The sequence below is a fragment of the Gadus macrocephalus genome, chromosome 22 (assembly GCF_031168955.1).
Source record: "Gadus macrocephalus chromosome 22, ASM3116895v1".
Classification (NCBI taxonomy): Eukaryota; Metazoa; Chordata; class Actinopteri; order Gadiformes; family Gadidae; genus Gadus; species Gadus macrocephalus.
Window position 1 is genome coordinate 12,576,943 of NC_082403.1, and position 16,388 is coordinate 12,593,330.

At 45.1% G+C, this 16,388-nt stretch overlaps 2 protein-coding genes and 1 long non-coding RNA gene across 10 annotated transcripts in view; 2 read left to right on the forward strand and 1 right to left on the reverse strand.

Annotated features, from left to right (window-relative positions):
* ppp1r9a (protein phosphatase 1, regulatory subunit 9A) overlaps positions 1-2,030 on the reverse strand; it is a 47,869-nt gene extending 45,839 nt beyond the window's left edge. For both annotated transcript variants that reach the window (XM_060043410.1, XM_060043412.1), the window contains exon 1: positions 1,645-2,030. The gene's annotated coding sequence lies outside the window, so the exon portion shown is untranslated. The remainder of the gene's footprint in view (positions 1-1,644) is intronic.
* Positions 587-16,309, forward strand: sgce (sarcoglycan, epsilon). Of its 7 annotated transcripts, XM_060043421.1 has the most exons (13): positions 588-757; positions 1,222-1,317; positions 8,098-8,220; positions 8,518-8,675; positions 9,412-9,484; positions 10,390-10,588; positions 11,848-12,010; positions 12,475-12,692; positions 13,376-13,402; positions 14,360-14,548; positions 15,141-15,184; positions 15,650-15,687; positions 15,914-16,309. In XM_060043421.1, exons 1-13 carry the CDS (start codon positions 721-723, stop codon positions 15,962-15,964), a joined length of 1,416 nt encoding a protein of 471 aa, XP_059899404.1. In that variant the 5' UTR covers positions 588-720; the 3' UTR covers positions 15,965-16,309. The 7 variants fall into 7 exon arrangements, with proteins under 7 accessions (XP_059899402.1, XP_059899405.1, XP_059899403.1 ...); XM_060043419.1 differs by lacking the exons at positions 15,650-15,687; positions 15,914-16,309 and adding an exon at positions 15,314-15,624 and having other exon boundaries at positions 587-757; positions 15,141-15,265; XM_060043422.1 differs by lacking the exons at positions 15,650-15,687; positions 15,914-16,309 and adding an exon at positions 15,314-15,624 and having other exon boundaries at positions 587-757; positions 15,141-15,251.
* On the forward strand, positions 5,647-8,091 carry LOC132451124 (uncharacterized). Its single transcript, XR_009523975.1, has 3 exons — positions 5,647-5,984; positions 6,033-6,056; positions 6,969-8,091. It is a non-coding gene; the product is annotated as an uncharacterized LOC132451124 (long non-coding RNA).
* Positions 16,310-16,388: the final 79 nt, after the last annotated feature.

A 16,388-nucleotide genomic window follows, 5' to 3' on the forward strand; every position in this document is an offset into this window, starting at 1 on the left:
TTAGATTCAGATAAAAGTGCTTTGCTTTGGATCAGCAGATCCCTGACGTTTAGTATGGGGAAAAAGGCAAGAAGCTTGCCTTTTTCTGTCCTTAGGACTTAGGAGCCATGCAGGACATGACCTGCTAAGGTTGTCCCAACATGGAACCTTTTTCAGAAGATGTTGCTGCTGCTATTTTAACAGCTGTTCTGATAGCGTCCTGGTGATGAGTGTGTGTGTGTGTGTGTGTGTGTGTGTGTGTGTGTGTGTGTGTGTGTGTGTGTGTGTGTGTGTGTGTGTGTGTGTGTGTGTGTGTGTGTGTGTGTGTGTGTGTGTGTGTGTGTGTGTGTGACTCATGAGACGTGTGTTTGCCTGTTCAATTGTTTAACCTCATAGCCCACAATACGTAAGCCCTTGCTGGACCTTTAAGCAATTAGCATGGGTAATATATTTTTTAAAAGATGAAATACTACAGGAAAATAAATACTTTACGGTCTTGCATAAATTGAATGCTGTAAATACATTTCAAATCTGAACTGGAAATCATCGTTATTTTCCCTGCCAGATGTTTCCAACGCTCCCATCCCAACCAATGAAACTCTTGGTCGCTCCCCGGCGCATGGAAGAAAGGAGGCGGGGGAAGGAGCATGGAAAAGGGATGCTTGTTATGGCTGTCAAAGCAGCACTGACGGTTAGGAAAACGACCCTTTTCATGTCACATTGACAGGAATTCTATGCAACATGTTCGCCTCTGCAATTTCCATATGGATGGCTATAGGTACGTTTCGGTTGATTGTCTGACTATGTGTTTTAATGTGCGTTTTTTGCCCGTTTAATGGGGTATCTCATTGATGGCATGCTAGTTAGCTAGCTGCCCACTGCCCAGTGCTATGGTTCTGCACTGTTCAGCCCAGTTTTTCCGAACAGAGGGAGTAATGGAAAAAATGGCTAACGACAGGCAGATGTACCGTTATTTGTGGGGAAAAAACAGGGATACACCTAGACATTCTGCCATGAATCCCCGAATTAGTCGAAAGAGACGCTAAATAAAATATGTTTTATGGGGAAGTCAATCATAACGTTAGAATATGTAAACTGAGATACATGTTTAATGTCAATCCCATCTTGTTTGCACAAATACGAACTGTGAGAATGGAAAAGCCTACTATTGTGATCATTATTATCACGTTAATCGAACCCCTCTAATGTACAACTTATTTTCTGTATGTATCGGTCCATTAGTTTACATTGTGCATGCCAATGATGTCCAACACACCAATTTGCATGAGAGAAATGCCTCCATGGGCTTGAAGCAGAGACCACCGTTGTTCAGAGATGGTGAGTGTGGGGGGCATGTGTGCGGTGGTGCACATCATCATGTGTTGACCCTCCTGCCCTCTCCCATGTCATAACACCGTGACCACGCTCAAGTAGTTCCCTGTTTATGGTGATTGTTATTTGTACCTCTTCCAATAACTGTGTTATTAATGGTCCTTAAGCCCCAATCTTGACATGTTATAGCCTAATCATGTTATAACACGCTTTGCTGTCATACATGCTTGTTTTATATTCTAATCTAACCAATAACACACCCTAACAGTCTGATTTGAGGCCACCTCTTTCCGTAAACATAATTCATTCTCAAGCATATTTATCATTACTCACCTCAATAGAAAGTTAGATAGTTGAAGATAAGCGCTGGCTCTGTTTGCCGTCCATGCTATCTACAGCCACATCGCCTCCGTCCTGTGCTACACAAAACAGTTTCACTTCCAAGTCTGTATTTAGAATGGCTTGCCTCAAACACTATAGTTGCAAACCCAAACAGTAGTGGTCCTTGTTGTTTATAATTCACCGCTTGGAAAACCAAAGAAGCACATGCGTCCATTCCCCTGATCAGAACAACAAACACATAGCTGGTTCAACAGAGCTAAAGGACCGCTGGTCTGTTCTTTGCTAGCTGCCACCCAGGGACAAGGGAAGATTATCCTCTGTACTCAACCAATGGCATTGTTAAACTAGCCTTTGCTCCTGAGCAGTAGCAAGACATGGATCAGCCCATAAAAGCATACAATCAGGTTAGCCATTCCCTCCACCACCCCTGCCTGCTAATAGTAATCTACTGTCAATACTGTCTGTGTGGACGTGTTTGTGCGTGTGTATTTGCATGTGTGTGTGGGTGTGGGTGGGTGTGTGTGTGTGTGTGTGTGTGTATGTATCTGCATGCATGTGTGCATGTGTGTGTGTGTGTGTGCGTGCATTTGGATGCACACCAGTTGTAGCAGAAGTTTAATGTGTTGCTAGTATGTAAGATTGAATGACGTCAAAGGATGCATGGTGTTTATGGAAGTGCACGTTTATGTCTGCTCTGTGTGTTGTCATATTTCTGTGATGCACAGCTGGCAGGCACCCACACATTCTGCACTGCAGCCGGAGACACAGCCGCTTGGCCATAACTTTTAATGGGTGATGTATTAAATAGGAGCCCAGTAGTCCATCATTTCTAGAGAGTGGGTTAGTCAGCCGTCCATAAGCAGATGGAATGCTATTAGCTATTAGCAAATATGCCTTCCCTGCAGCTTATGCAAATATTTTTTTTTCACATTAGCTGGCATCCCCATGGAAAAGGCTGGTTAAAACTGGAATAAAAATAAGGGTTTCATAATCCAATCCAATCAAAGGATTCTTGGATTAGGAAGTTGTTTTTTTACTGGGGACCTTTGATTATGAGGCTGTTAATACTGTTAAAGAATAACTGAAGTCCATAATCCAACCAAAGTCTGCACATCATCAATAGATGATTTCACTTTCACTTACTGTCATATACGTCCATTCAATCAATCAAAAGGCACTGAACTGCTCAGTTCAGCTCTTCAGTGTAACAGCTGTATTATTTCTAACATTTTATTTATGATCTGGTTACTTATCTACAAGAGTCTGGTGAAGGTTAGTTAAAGATTAGGTAAAGGTGTCACCAGCTCAGATTTGAACACTCTTAGCGCATTGTTTAGAAATTAATTTCAACCCATCTCAAACCAGGAGAACATTATGTGTGGTCCTCAACCATTAACAAGTGTTGGGAAGGCTGGAGGCTCGGGCGTTGTCCCGGTACTACGGTAAACCAGGGTATTTAGAAATCCTGAAGGTATTATTCAATACTGTCCAAAATACAGACGCCCCACTTTCTGTTCAACTTTTTTCCGGCACCTTATTAATATATTTCTTTATAACGTTGATATGTATTATAGACAAGCTTTGAAGCAAGATTTAAAAAGTCAAAAAGAAAGTTCTCGTCCTTGCATGGTTGTTGAGACTAAAGTGGGTTAGTTCGCCAACGTTTAGTGGCTGGCCCGGTATGTGGAGTTTCACTAATGACTGCCACCAGGAACGTTCTCACATCAAAGCTAAAAGTACGGGTACTAAAGTATAATCTGTTTTCCTATCAAAACGCCAAAACCAATAAACGATTTGGTGTCATTTCCATTTTTAAATTTCCCTTGCAAATTGAAGACTGATATCAATGGAGAGTTCTGAAGTAGGATTAGACTTTTGAAAAAGTGAAATGCCTGAGAACTTTACCAAAGGAAACGAGTTACTTTGCAAATGAAGTAGTTGCCTGTAGATCCAAGCTAGTTAGTGTTTTCAATTATTTTAGTTGAGAGGCATTCATTAATAGTTAGTGTGTGAACTGTTACCCCTATTCCTTTCTCATAAAAAGCGCATCTATATATCTATAGGTATATTCTGTTATATATATATATCTTTCTTTTTAATCTGGTGAGTCTTTTTATGTTGTATTTCTTTTAATGTGCATTGTAGCACTTTGAGTTCATTAAGTTGATGTAAAGTGCGTTATAAATAAAATGTATTATTATTATTATTATTATAAAGTCACAAGCCGAGGACCCCATCGCTGACAAAAGTTATTACATTGACATTGTTTTAAATAATAATATTTTATTATTATTGAGTCAATTTACTCTATTCATAATACCAGCTAGTGAAAGAGGCTACTAACAAGTCAGCAAAACAATTATGTGGCATAATCAATACCTTGGCTCCCATTCAACGTTTGAATGGGATGAGGAATTAGTGGCTTGCATTCCAAATGACCCCAGCTAGGGCCTATTCTACCCACGTAAACAGGGGCAGAAAACAAGTGGGGAATGCAGACCAGTGAAAAGCCACAGGTTGTGGGATCTTGCTTGCTGGGCTGGCATTAGTTGCATTAGTTGTAACTATACAGTCACAAAGATTATTTACCAGGGGGCAATAATTGAATAGATGCACCCTGACATAAAGGGGGCCATGTCAGACCCTGTAACTAGATTTTTCCCAATTTGAAAAAGGCCAAAGGAAAACCGTCTTAAAGTTTACATGTTATTATTGGGATATTGGGAATATAGTCTCGCAATACTGCAATTCTGCTTCATTAAAATTGGGAATAATAAAGTACAATTATATGATGGTACCAAAAAAATAGCTTGACCAACCGTGGAGCTTGGGTAGGAATGTGTTAACATGTTAAACAGACTTCTGCAAAAAAAGCATTTATAACCAGCAAGACTTTTCTAAGTAGGCAAGTGACCCATCAGACACACAGGATTGTTAACTAGACAATGTCATACATGCTACAATTACTTACATCACCTGCAGCTACGCTTTTAGGATTTATGGAGTTAGGCTTTTGCACTTTACACAAATACAGTCATGCCGTACACCCTGGTGGAATATCAAGAAGTTAAGGAGGTTTGCAGAAATAGATTCTGCCAAGCCTCGCTGCCTGGGGCTACATCTGGGATCCTTGCTTGTCCTCCTGTCTCATTTGTGGTGATTATCGGCGATCATCAATGGGTGGTGCTCAATGTGTCAGCCCTTCTTGACCTTGATTGCGAGTGTGTGACCTCGGCCCGTTTGTGTGGGCTTAAGAATTAATGATGCTTTGGCGGTTATGGGGTACTGGAGAGAGTGGTGCTTCTCACTCTCTCAGTGTGTGTGGGATCATAATTGTACTCAATGTAGTGAAGGTGAATGAGGTTTTATTATAGGTCCCAGAATAACCTAGTTCCAAATGTCACAGGCTCAGCAAAAGCAGTGAAGCATTTTTCTCCATATATGAGTCATGCTTCTACAGCTATATAAAACCCCTTTCACTGGCAGTCGTTTTTCTGTGTTCTAAAACAACAATTAGACCTGTTAGTGACTTGAATTGTATTGATTGCTTTGAGCTGTGACCAAACACCTTGGGGACAGGGAGACATAGGGCTGATCCCAAGGCCTTTGTTGCTGCAACAGATGCCGCCTGGTTTAGCATGCATCTATTCTGGGGGCTATGGTATAAATCCTGCACTCTCAAGCAACCACAGAGTGCTTTTAGATGGCTTATAGGATGTAAATTAATTTATCCGTGTGGACCCAGAGAAGAAAATCCTCATGTTTAGTATTGTTAGGCCTAAAAAAAAAAAAAGTTTGGTTCCTGTTGGTTGTCAGTTGAGGTCATGGGTAGGTAGGGAATTTATTTTATTTTTTTATTTTATTTTTTCCAGCGGCAGCGAATGATAGGTAGGTTGTTTTCATTTAAAAACGAGAAAATTCGCTCATCCTTGTACAGAATGAAGAGGTGCTGTACCAAAACGTAATTATAGTTTGCATCAAAAAAAATATACATATATATATATATATATATATATATATTTTTTTTTTTTATAAAGCTCATAAAATAATTTGGGTCGCACATAAATTGACAGGGTCGGTCGGAAACCGGAACCAAACAAAACATTTTTTTAGGCCTTAGAAAGATGGTTGCTTTCAAACATACATTTATTGAAGATGTTTTTCTCCTGGAAACTCATTGAACCACAAATGGTCTCCTGGATAATTCTTTGATTTTATACCTGGAAAAGGAGCAATCAAAGACAAGACAACCAATTATGTTGGCAGATCTGCTTTTAGTAAAATACTGAAATCTGTCTCCCAGCTACATCGTCAATGGCAATGATGATTATGTGGATGGTGATGGGGAGGAGGAGGTGGATGGTGATGGGGAGGAGGAGGTGGATGGTGATGAGGAGGAGGAGGTGGATGGTGATGGGGAGGAGGAGGTGGATGGTGATGGGGAGGAGGAGGTGGATGGTGATGAGGAGGAGGAGGTGGATGGTGATGAGGAGGAGGAGGTGGATGGTGATGGGGAGGAGGAGGTGGATGGTGATGGGGAGGAGGAGGTGGATGGTGATGAGGAGGAGGAGGTGGATGGTGATGGGGAGGAGGAGGTGGATGGTGATGGGGAGGAGGAGGTGGATGGTGATGAGGAGGAGGAGGTGGATGGTGATGAGGAGGAGGAGGTGGATGGTGATGGGGAGGAGGAGGTGGATGGTGATGGGGAGGAGGAGGTGGATGGTGATGGGGAGGAGGAGGTGGATGGTGATGGGGAGGAGGAGGTGGATGGTGATGGGGAGGAGGAGGTGGATGGTGATGGGGAGGAGGAGGTGGATGGTGATGGGGAGGAGGAGGTGGATGGTGATGAGGAGGAGGAGGTGGATGGTGATGGGGAGGAGGAGGTGGATGGTGATGAGGAGGAGGAGGTGGATGGTGATGGGGAGGAGGAGGTGGATGGTGATGGGGAGGAGGAGGTGGATGGTGATGAGGAGGAGGAGGTGGATGGTGATGGGGAGGAGGAGGTGGATGGTGATGAGGAGGAGGAGGTGGATGGTGATGAGGAGGAGGAGGTGGATGGTGATGAGGAGGAGGAGGTGGATGGTGATGGGGAGGAGGAGGTGGATGGTGATGAGGAGGAGGAGGTGGATGGTGATGGGGAGGAGGAGGTGGATGGTGATGGGGAGGAGGAGGTGGATGGTGATGAGGAGGAGGAGGTGGATGGTGATGAGGAGGAGGAGGTGGATGGTGATGGGGAGGAGGAGGTGGATGGTGATGAGGAGGAGGAGGTGGATGGTGATGGGGAGGAGGAGGTGGATGGTGATGGGGAGGAGGAGGTGGAGGGGAGAGGTGTTGGGCCGCCGGCGGCTGAGGGGACTGGAGCTGGTGAAGGGGGGGGCTGGGCTGCAGCATGATCCAACCTCCCACAGATTCTCCCATGCTCCTCTTATTGCAGACGATCTTATTGCGTTTTTGAAGCTTCGATTTGAAGTCTGCGAGCAAGATATTTGTTAGCTCTCTCTCTCTCTCTCTCTCTCTCTCTCTCTCTCTCTCAGCAGCAACAGATCCATAGCACATCCTGAGCAGCAAGCAGCTACTGATCCATAGCACAACAGGCTATGGATCACATCTCCCCCCTCCCCTCCCTCCCCTCCTTCTCCCTACCTCTCAACCCTTACCACCACCGGCATGATTCAGAAGGTCTCTACACGGAAACATATTCTAAAGGAGGGGGAAGAAATACAGTGCCTTTGTACTTTCTGAATGAAGTGAAGAAAAAGACTATGAAAACCTGGCATTTTCCAATTGTTTCTCTTTTTTAAGCATTCACACAGAGATTATAAATGGAGGGTAGTGAAGGAAATGAGAGAGAGAGAGAGAGAGAGAGAGAGAGAGAGAGAGAGAGAGAGAGAGAGAGAGAGAGAGAGAGAGAGAGAGGGTAAAGTTAACTTAGATTTCCGTGATGCCTCTAGCTGACTCTCGCTATCGCATTCTTACTCACTAGCCCCTGCTTTCTGGCCTTTGGTGACGATAACAACTCTCTGTTGAAGTTGAATGGCTCTCTGCTGCTCATTCCTTACTATATCATTTTCAGGCCAGAGCCTGATAAGTGGGAAAATTGAGTTTTCGCCTTCACGCTTGACTGCGTCTGATTCTGTGCACTGCACAATTTATATGGGAGCTATGTCTGCAGTGTACAATAGCACTGTAGACTCACGATAAGTGTACACATCTATCTCTGTGAGCCTTATTGATCCTGCAAGGGTGCAGGCAGGTTTGGCTGATAGCGCTGCCAATGGGACCATTGGCCATGTTTAGTTTCACAATAAGACTTTTAACACCGGCGGTGTTGACAGGTAATTAATGTAGGGGAATGAAACATGGGCACACAACAGACACATTCAGATACACACAGGTGACCAACCTCACCTGCTAACCTGCTTGTTCCGGATCTCTGTGCACCAGTGGTCACCATCTTGTCGAGGTCGCACGCGGACCGCAACGTCTACCCGTCTGCAGGGGTGCTGTTTGTCCACGTGTTGGAGAGAGAGTACTTCAAAGGAGAGTTCCCTCCGTACCCAAAGTCAGGTACAAAACAACAGTTGGAACACTCATTTAGCATGAAAACAAATTTAAGAGATATGCGGCCATTTTATGGTTGATCGAAGACGGTAGGAAAAATATACAAACAAATTAACAATATTCAGGATATTACTCCAGCATCAGTTTATAAAAGTTCATGAATAGATGGTTGGTTTCTTTGGGCCACAAATCCACAATCAAGAACACATGTGAATTCCTGCATTGCTGAGGACCCAGAACAGATCCTTGTGGGAAACCACTAGTTTTTTTGTTTTTTTTTACAATAATTGATTCTCTCTTCAGGTGATGCCACCAGTGACCCCATTACCTTCAACACAAACCTGATGGGCTACCCAGACAGGCCCGGCTGGCTGCGCTATATACAGCGGACCACCCACAGTGACGGCGTCCTATATGGTTCCCCAACTGGCCAGCATGCGGGCAAGCCCACCATCATAGAGGTAGGAGCAAGCAGAAGCACCCAGGCTGAACCGAAAAGAAGGGGAGGGTATACGTTTCAAACGGTGGTGATGTATACCGCCTATCCCCAATTTCCCCTTGGGGACCAAAAATAAAATGTATTTTCTTTCTCCTGATATGTTTGAGGCCATCCGGACCAATTGGACAAGGAGATGAAGGATATTTATTTTTCTTAAGGACATTGCTTCAAATAAATGAAGGGACTGTTCTGATATAGTGCACTACATTTTACTACACTACTATAGCACTACTAATACAATACTATGATTATGATAGTAGTAAAGCATAATGACAGTATCATTTACATTCAATATTAATATGAGCTCCCTATCATTTCCGAACAAAGACTGAAGCTTGGCCGTTTCATCCGCTCTCTACCTAGTTATGGAGGACCTTTAAGCTCTCACAGCCTTGATCCTTAAATTCCATTATGTGATTCTTTGCCTTCTTCCTGACTCTGCTAAGCTACTGTAGCCCCTCGACAGGGCTTAGAAGCATGTGGCTCCACGCGGTGTGTCTGCTGGGGTCCGAACCGAACCTCCGTATCTGGCTCAGGATTGTCCAGCGAGCCACTACAGTATAAGCTGCCTTGATCTGGGTTTAAACTTTCACCCTTAGTGTGGTTTTGTGTGTTTGGACTATAACCGTGTGTGTGTGTTTAATTATATGTGTGTGTGTGTGTCTGTGTGTGTGTGTGTGTGTGTGTTTGTGTTGCAGATTACCGCTTATAACAGACGCTCCTTCGAGACGGCGCGCCACAATTTGGTTGTAAACATCATGGGAAATGAAGGTAAGACCAGCCTTGCACCTTGGGCGTGCAAGTTGAAATCCGCCCCTATTGAACGTGTGCGTGTGTCTTTTACCAAGAACTGCGTAAATCCTCCTTGGAAATAGTTCCACATAATGTCCTGAGTTCAACAAGAACTCGACTATACGTTGAACACCAGCAGCTTAATTTCAGTGGGTAGGGTCCATGGTAGTAGTATCAGTCAGTGGCTGTATCAGTAAGATTGTGTTCTGCTATTGGCAGAGCACAATCTTTGATAGTGTTCAAATCGTTTTTACTTTCCTTCCCTCCTTCCATCTCTCCCTCAACCCTCTTTCTCCCTAACCCATCTCCCTCTCCCTCACCCCTCTCTCTCTCTCCCTAACCCCTCTCTCTCTCCCTCTCCCTCACCTCTCTCTCTCTCCCTAACCCCTCTCTCTCTCTCTCTCTCTCCCTAACCCCTCTCTCTCTCTCTCCCTAACCCCTCTCTCTCTCTCTCCCTAACCCCTCTCTCTCTCCCTCTCCCTCACTCCCCTCTCTCTCTCCCTAACCCCTCTCTCTCTCTCCCTCACCCCTCTCTCTCTCCCTCACCCCTCTCTCTCTCTCCCTAACCCCTCTCTCTCTCCCTCTCCCTCACCCCTCTCTCTCTCTCCCTAACCCCGCTCTCTCTCCCTCTCCCTCACCTCTCTCTCTCTCCCTAACCCCTCTCTCTCTCTCTCCCTAACCCCTCTCTCTCTCTCTCCCTAACCCCTCTCTCTCTCCCTCTCCCTCACTCCCCTCTCTCTCTCTCTCTCCCTAACCCCTCTCTCTCTCTCTCTCTCTCTCTCTCTCCCTCACCCCTCTCTCTCTCTCTCTCTCTCTCCCTAACCCCTCTCCCTCTCCCTTTCCCTCACCTTCCCTCCCTCCCCCCCTCCCTCCCCCCTCTCCAGAGTACCCTCTGCCCTACCAGGCTGAGTTCTACATAAAGAACATGAACGTGGAGGAGATGCTGGCCAGCGAGGTGCTGGGTGACTTCCTGGGCGCCGTGAAGAACGTGTGGCAGCCCGAGCGGCTCAACGCCATCAACATCACGTCGGCTCTGGACCGCGGCGGGCGCGTGCCGCTGCCCATCAACAACCTCAAAGAAGGGTGAGAAAGAGTGATTCAGGAAGGATCTCTGACCCCCCCCCCCCCCCTTGCCGTATAAATTAATATTTTTGTAAAGTCTCTAAGGTATCTTATTTTCAAGATTGTCCTGGCCAAGAAGCAACGTAAATCAACACACAACAAGTACACATTTCAGACAAGTAACACATATTATGCACACATACCCTCTTACGGTCCACAGAATAGGTTGGAGATTTGGTCCAAAGGCATCGATCAGCTATGGCTGGGTCTGGTTGCTTCTGAAGGACACTAGAAAACAGTTTTGGGCTTTCCAAAGGATTTATGCATCAATCCTAGGAGGATCAACTGGTAGGAGCCACTGAAACAATGATAATTGAACATTATTTATACATTTTGTAGAGCTGTAAACATAGTATATTTAAAAGACATTTGAATATATTCCATATTCAATAATAAAACTACAACTAACAGATATAGAGCCGCCCAAACGCATATTTTAAGTATCTGTATAATGTATAATGTATAATATAAATATTTGAAACAATATTTTGTTTGATGAGAATGAGGAAACACACTACTCCCTCAACCAGTCAGCTCATTACCTCTCTCCCCACAGCCCATTTAGTCCTCTGTCGCCCGGCGTCATGCTGAGGTTTTAAATAACTCCAGAATCAGCCGTTTACTCTGCTAATGAAACCTGGCTGTCGTAGATAAATGGATCTGGCACAAGGTTAAAAATATTCATCAGCCCAGCTTGAGGGCAAAACTAACTCGCAGGATCTGCGGTGTTCATTTGTAAAATTTGATATATTTTGTTCTATAAATTCTACCTGGTTATGTTGAATAGCATTTTAGAATAGTTTGACGCATCTAAAAAGCTCTTCCAGGGAACTGGCTTGCCTTTTGCTTGATTCTTGCAAACACTTGGCTGTAGCTAATGTGATTTGAATGGGCAGGCCGATAGGGTTTGCATACACAAACATTGGGTACAACGAGACTATGTAGGATTCTATGTAGGATGTTTTTGCTCGACTATAAAATGCAACTATTTGCGCTCAAATTTGTTGTGCACATGCCCAGGGTCTGCAAGAACTGAATTGACCATCCAAAACACCAAACCACCCCGTAACAACCCAATTGTGACACATACACACACCCAACCCTGCGGTCCATGTCAGTCTTTCACAGTCCCTAGCCTGTGTCAAACCGGAGGGCACTCAGAACACAGAGGCTCGGCTCGGTGCCTTATGACCTTTGACCTCCGTTGGACCCTTCCGCAGTGTGTATGTGATGGTGGGCGCGGACGCCCCCTTCTCGTCGTGCCTGCGGGAGGTGGAGGGACCCCACAACCAGCTGCGCTGCAGCCAGGAGATGGAGCCCGCCATCAGCTGCGACAAGAAGTTCCGGGCGCAGTTCGACATCGACTGGTGCAAGATCTCACTGGTGAGGCCGGCCGCTTCTGCCCGAAGTGCATGTGAACGCGTTGTTGTTGGTGAACGGTTCCTTGTTCTGGTAAGGAGCGAGGAACTGTTTTACATCCCTACCCTCTTTCAGTACCGGTGATGAGTCATTCGTTTTTTCCCGCTTCCTGCTTTGTTATTCGTTTTTTCCGTTGGATGCGCTTGCCGCTAAACTGCAGTACACTGTATTTAACCAGGTGGTGTGAACTTTACCGTAAGCTACGTTTTAAAGGTCACTTTGCAAGACTTATGTCCAGGGTTGGGGGGGGGGTTGTCACTGTTGCATACTAAGTCACATGTTAAGGGGGGAAATAGTGAAGTCCTAGCTGTAGGCGTCCTGGACCAAGATGCCAACCCCCCCTAATGCGTCTTAAAAGACATCTCTCTTTGGGTGGAGGGGTCAATAGAATAACAGTGTTTTCTTCCCCTACCCCTTGTTATCACCAGGTGGACATCAACAAGCTGGGGACCAGCCACAGCCACAACCGGCCCGATCCAGGCACGGGGATCCTGGCCGAGTTCGGGGAGTACAACCCCCCCTCAGAGTCCCTGAAGAGCCGCGACTACTACGCAGACTTCCTTGTGACGCTGGCCGTGCCCGCCGCCGTGGCCATGGTCCTGTTCGTCATCCTGGGCTATACCATGTGTTGTAGACGGGAAGGGGTGTAAGTGTTTGTTGGGTTTTTGAACACACTGACCGACACACACACATACGAGAGGGTCGAGCAGGTATAAGCATTTATTCAGGATACGTATTTCGATGATTCAATAGTAGAAGGGGTCAGGACGGATTTTTTCAGTAAGGCAGAGGAGTGTAAGTGCGAGTTGATATGTATCCAAGTCAAGACTAAATTATATATTTAAATACCCTGAAAGAAATACGGAATGAGCGAAAGGCCACAGAAAGGTTGAGGCACATTTGCCACTCAAATTGGAACTTGCAGCTTTCCATTTCCATCCAATTTTATATTTTGTTTGTATTTTTTCAGACACAACATTAACATTGCGGCTCAGCCACAGGTTTGTCCTATTCACGTGGGGCTGTGCACATCATAACGCTCATATCAGTCGAAGTACTGGGATTGATGCTCCTGCATCAAGGATTTATACGCACATCCCAGGTCGACGCCGCCATTCATCTTCAACAGGCGTGCAGAACCACATCTCCACTTCCACCCAAACCACCCCCCCTCCCGTCAGAGTCCAGATCCATGTCTCCACCATCACCACCCCCACCGCTCCCCCCACTCTCCCCTCACCACTCGGCAACAAAAAAAAACGGCGCTTCTCTATGGTTGTCAACAAGATACGATTAGCATTTAATTCAGCCATTTTGTTTTGTTTCTAGGGATAAAAGAAACATGCAAACACCAGAGTAAGTTTTATCATACCTCCCTCCCTGTGTTATTTATTTTTCCTCTATATCTCTTCTTTTTTATGCCTTTTTTTGTTCTTATCCTTCTGTCTGCTGTCTATCTAGTTTCACACCCGCCACCCCCTCCCCCTCTCCTTCCTCCGCTTGGATTAGCTTCTTCATCATCATGTGACAGCATTTTCCCATCTCCACTCACGCGCTCGTCTCATCTGTCAACACTCATCCATGCAATAGGCTGCTGCTGCAAAAAAAAAGATTTGATTGACAGATGACAGGGAGTTAACCTTGCTGTACTCGTACGAACCTATGAATATGATTTAGCAATCCTTTAGAGCTTGGACCGGGTGCTTGACTGAACACTCAGGACATGTCTTGTGTGCAGCGGTGGCAGCAGCAGCAGGCGCAGGCTTTGCGTGCATGGCATGCATGCCCTCCACAGTCTAAACAAAATGTGTCCGATGCTAGATCTTATACAGTGTGGCAGACATCAATGAATTAGTGTGAATCACATAAAAAGATAAGCAACATCTGAGGCAATGGGAACAAATTCACATTGGAAAGTGTTGAACACGGCGTATAGGAATGAAGAACTGTATTGCCAATTTTCATGACTTTTTTCTACCCTGTCTTCAGCTCCTTTGCGCTCGCGAATCTCGCTGGCTGTAACAGCAGAAAAGGCATCTTCATGCTGAAACCTTGATGCATTTTTGATTATTATGATTCCCTACATTTCTATCAAGTCAGTATATTTGTGTAAAGCTCTTGCTTAACCGTGCTCCTTGCTCCTCCTTTGATCTGGAAAACAATGTTTATCTCGCGTCTCTCTACTAACCACTTCAATTCTATTTTTAAAAATACCAGAAACAATCCTAAAAAACATACAACCCAACAACAACCAATCTCAAGTAACGTTACCACGGCGACTCCTCCTCTTCCTCTTCTTCTCTGTGGGTGCAGCATCCAGCTGGTGCACCACAGCTCCATCCAGAAGTCCTCCAAGGAGCTGAGGAACATGTCCAAGAACCGCGAGATCTCCTGGCCCCTGTCCACGCTGCCCGTCTTCAACCCCGTCAGCGGGGAGGTGGTGCCCCCCATCCACCCGGACAACTACGAGACCACCAGCATGCCCCTCATGCAGGCTCAGACGTAAGGATCCATGGAGGCTGTGTGTGCACCCCCACACACACACACACACACACACACACACACACACACACACACACACACACACACACACACACACACACACACACACACACACACACACACACACACACACACACACACACACACACACACACACACACAAAAAACACGCACTCACATAGACAAATGGTTGTACACGCACATAGATGTACACACACACACACACACACACAGGGAAGTGTACACATGTATACACACATGCATGTACACAGAAACAGGACAATGGAGGGACAGTCCGAGGCTTTCAACACATGCACGCACATTCTTGATTTAGCAGCGGGCGCTCACAAACTTGTGCTCATTAGCAGGGGGCAAGTAAAAATATGGCTTATAGGCAGTGGCCTGGGAACGTGTCAGCAGGGACAATGCTGTTATTGTATACTGTTGTTTGGGATAGGGCCTCGTTGACAGGCTTTTAGCAAATAAGTAAAAGCCGCTTTTAAGTACCAGCCAAGCTTCAGTCCCATGATCATATTTAGCCTAATATCCTTAATGCATTATACTATGTTCTGATTTCTTCTCCCCTTTTCAGAAACCTGCAAAACCAGATTACAATACCACAGCAGCGACCATCAGGTTGGTTACAGCTTACTCGGTTCGGCGAACTGTGTGTGTGTGTGTGTGTGTGTGTGTGTGTGTGTGTGTGTGTGTGTGTGTGTGTGTGTGTGTGTGTGTGTGTGTGTGTGTGTGTGTGTGTGTGTCAAGTGGATTTATTTCACAGTGACTTGGCTAAAACTAGAATCCAAAAAGTCATTAGAGTGGATTTGTGACATGTGATCAAGATCAGGAGATGGGATTTGTTATCGCCATGAGGAATGTTCCCCTTGTCCTCCTCTCTCACTTAGAATATCAAGAAAGTTTGATGTTAGCAAATTATAGAGAGAATATAGGACAGAATCATGTTTAAGATACGCAAATACAAAGTTCTGTGTGCCTTAGCCAGGAGTGTGTAAGAGTGCCCTCTTGTGGTTGTGTTGTTGAGTTGCATGCGGCTTCCTGAGCTGACCTGCTGCTCTCTCTCTCCATTCATTGCTAACAAAGGAGATAGTTATGTAATGTCAACATTTCGAAGGCTGGAGGTGGGTATTCTGGTCTGCCCCCCTACCCCCAAACCCCCTCTCATTCAATGCATGCCAAGCTTTAGTCCTGACCATTACATTGTGTGAACAACCAAAAAAAAAAGAGTACATGTTTTTATTTCCGGGACTGTATTCTTCATAACATTTTCCAAATATGAGGAAGAAATAACTCCTGTGTAATGAAGCTGGTGCGTCGCTTGACTGATTCTTTGTAACGGACTTCCAGGTAAATGGTATTCCTGAGGAGCGGAAGGTAGCCGAGGCGCTGAACTTGTGACCAGGGGTGGACCCAGCTTTACAGCTCACAGCGCCAACGACGTGTTGCACTTACATCGCCTATGTGTTGCTCTTACATTCATGCCATTCTGCATGCCTCAAACGCATGTATCCCCCCCACCCCCTACATTGTTCGGTCTTTTCATTTTTATATTTTTAAAGCATTCAAAAAAGGGAAAATTTGTTTGTTGGGTTTGTGTGTTAAAGTCGCAATGTGTAACATTTAATCTAGCTCGTAGCTTAAAATAACCTGGCAATATATGTACTCAATGCTGAACGATAGTGATTTAAATAATGCAATTAATAAAATGAACCCTAAAATGAACCCTTGATATATATATATATATATATATATATATAAAAGAAGCTATCCAGCCCATACCTATTGGTTTACAAGAAAACCAATTTTGTAAACCAATCTTTAC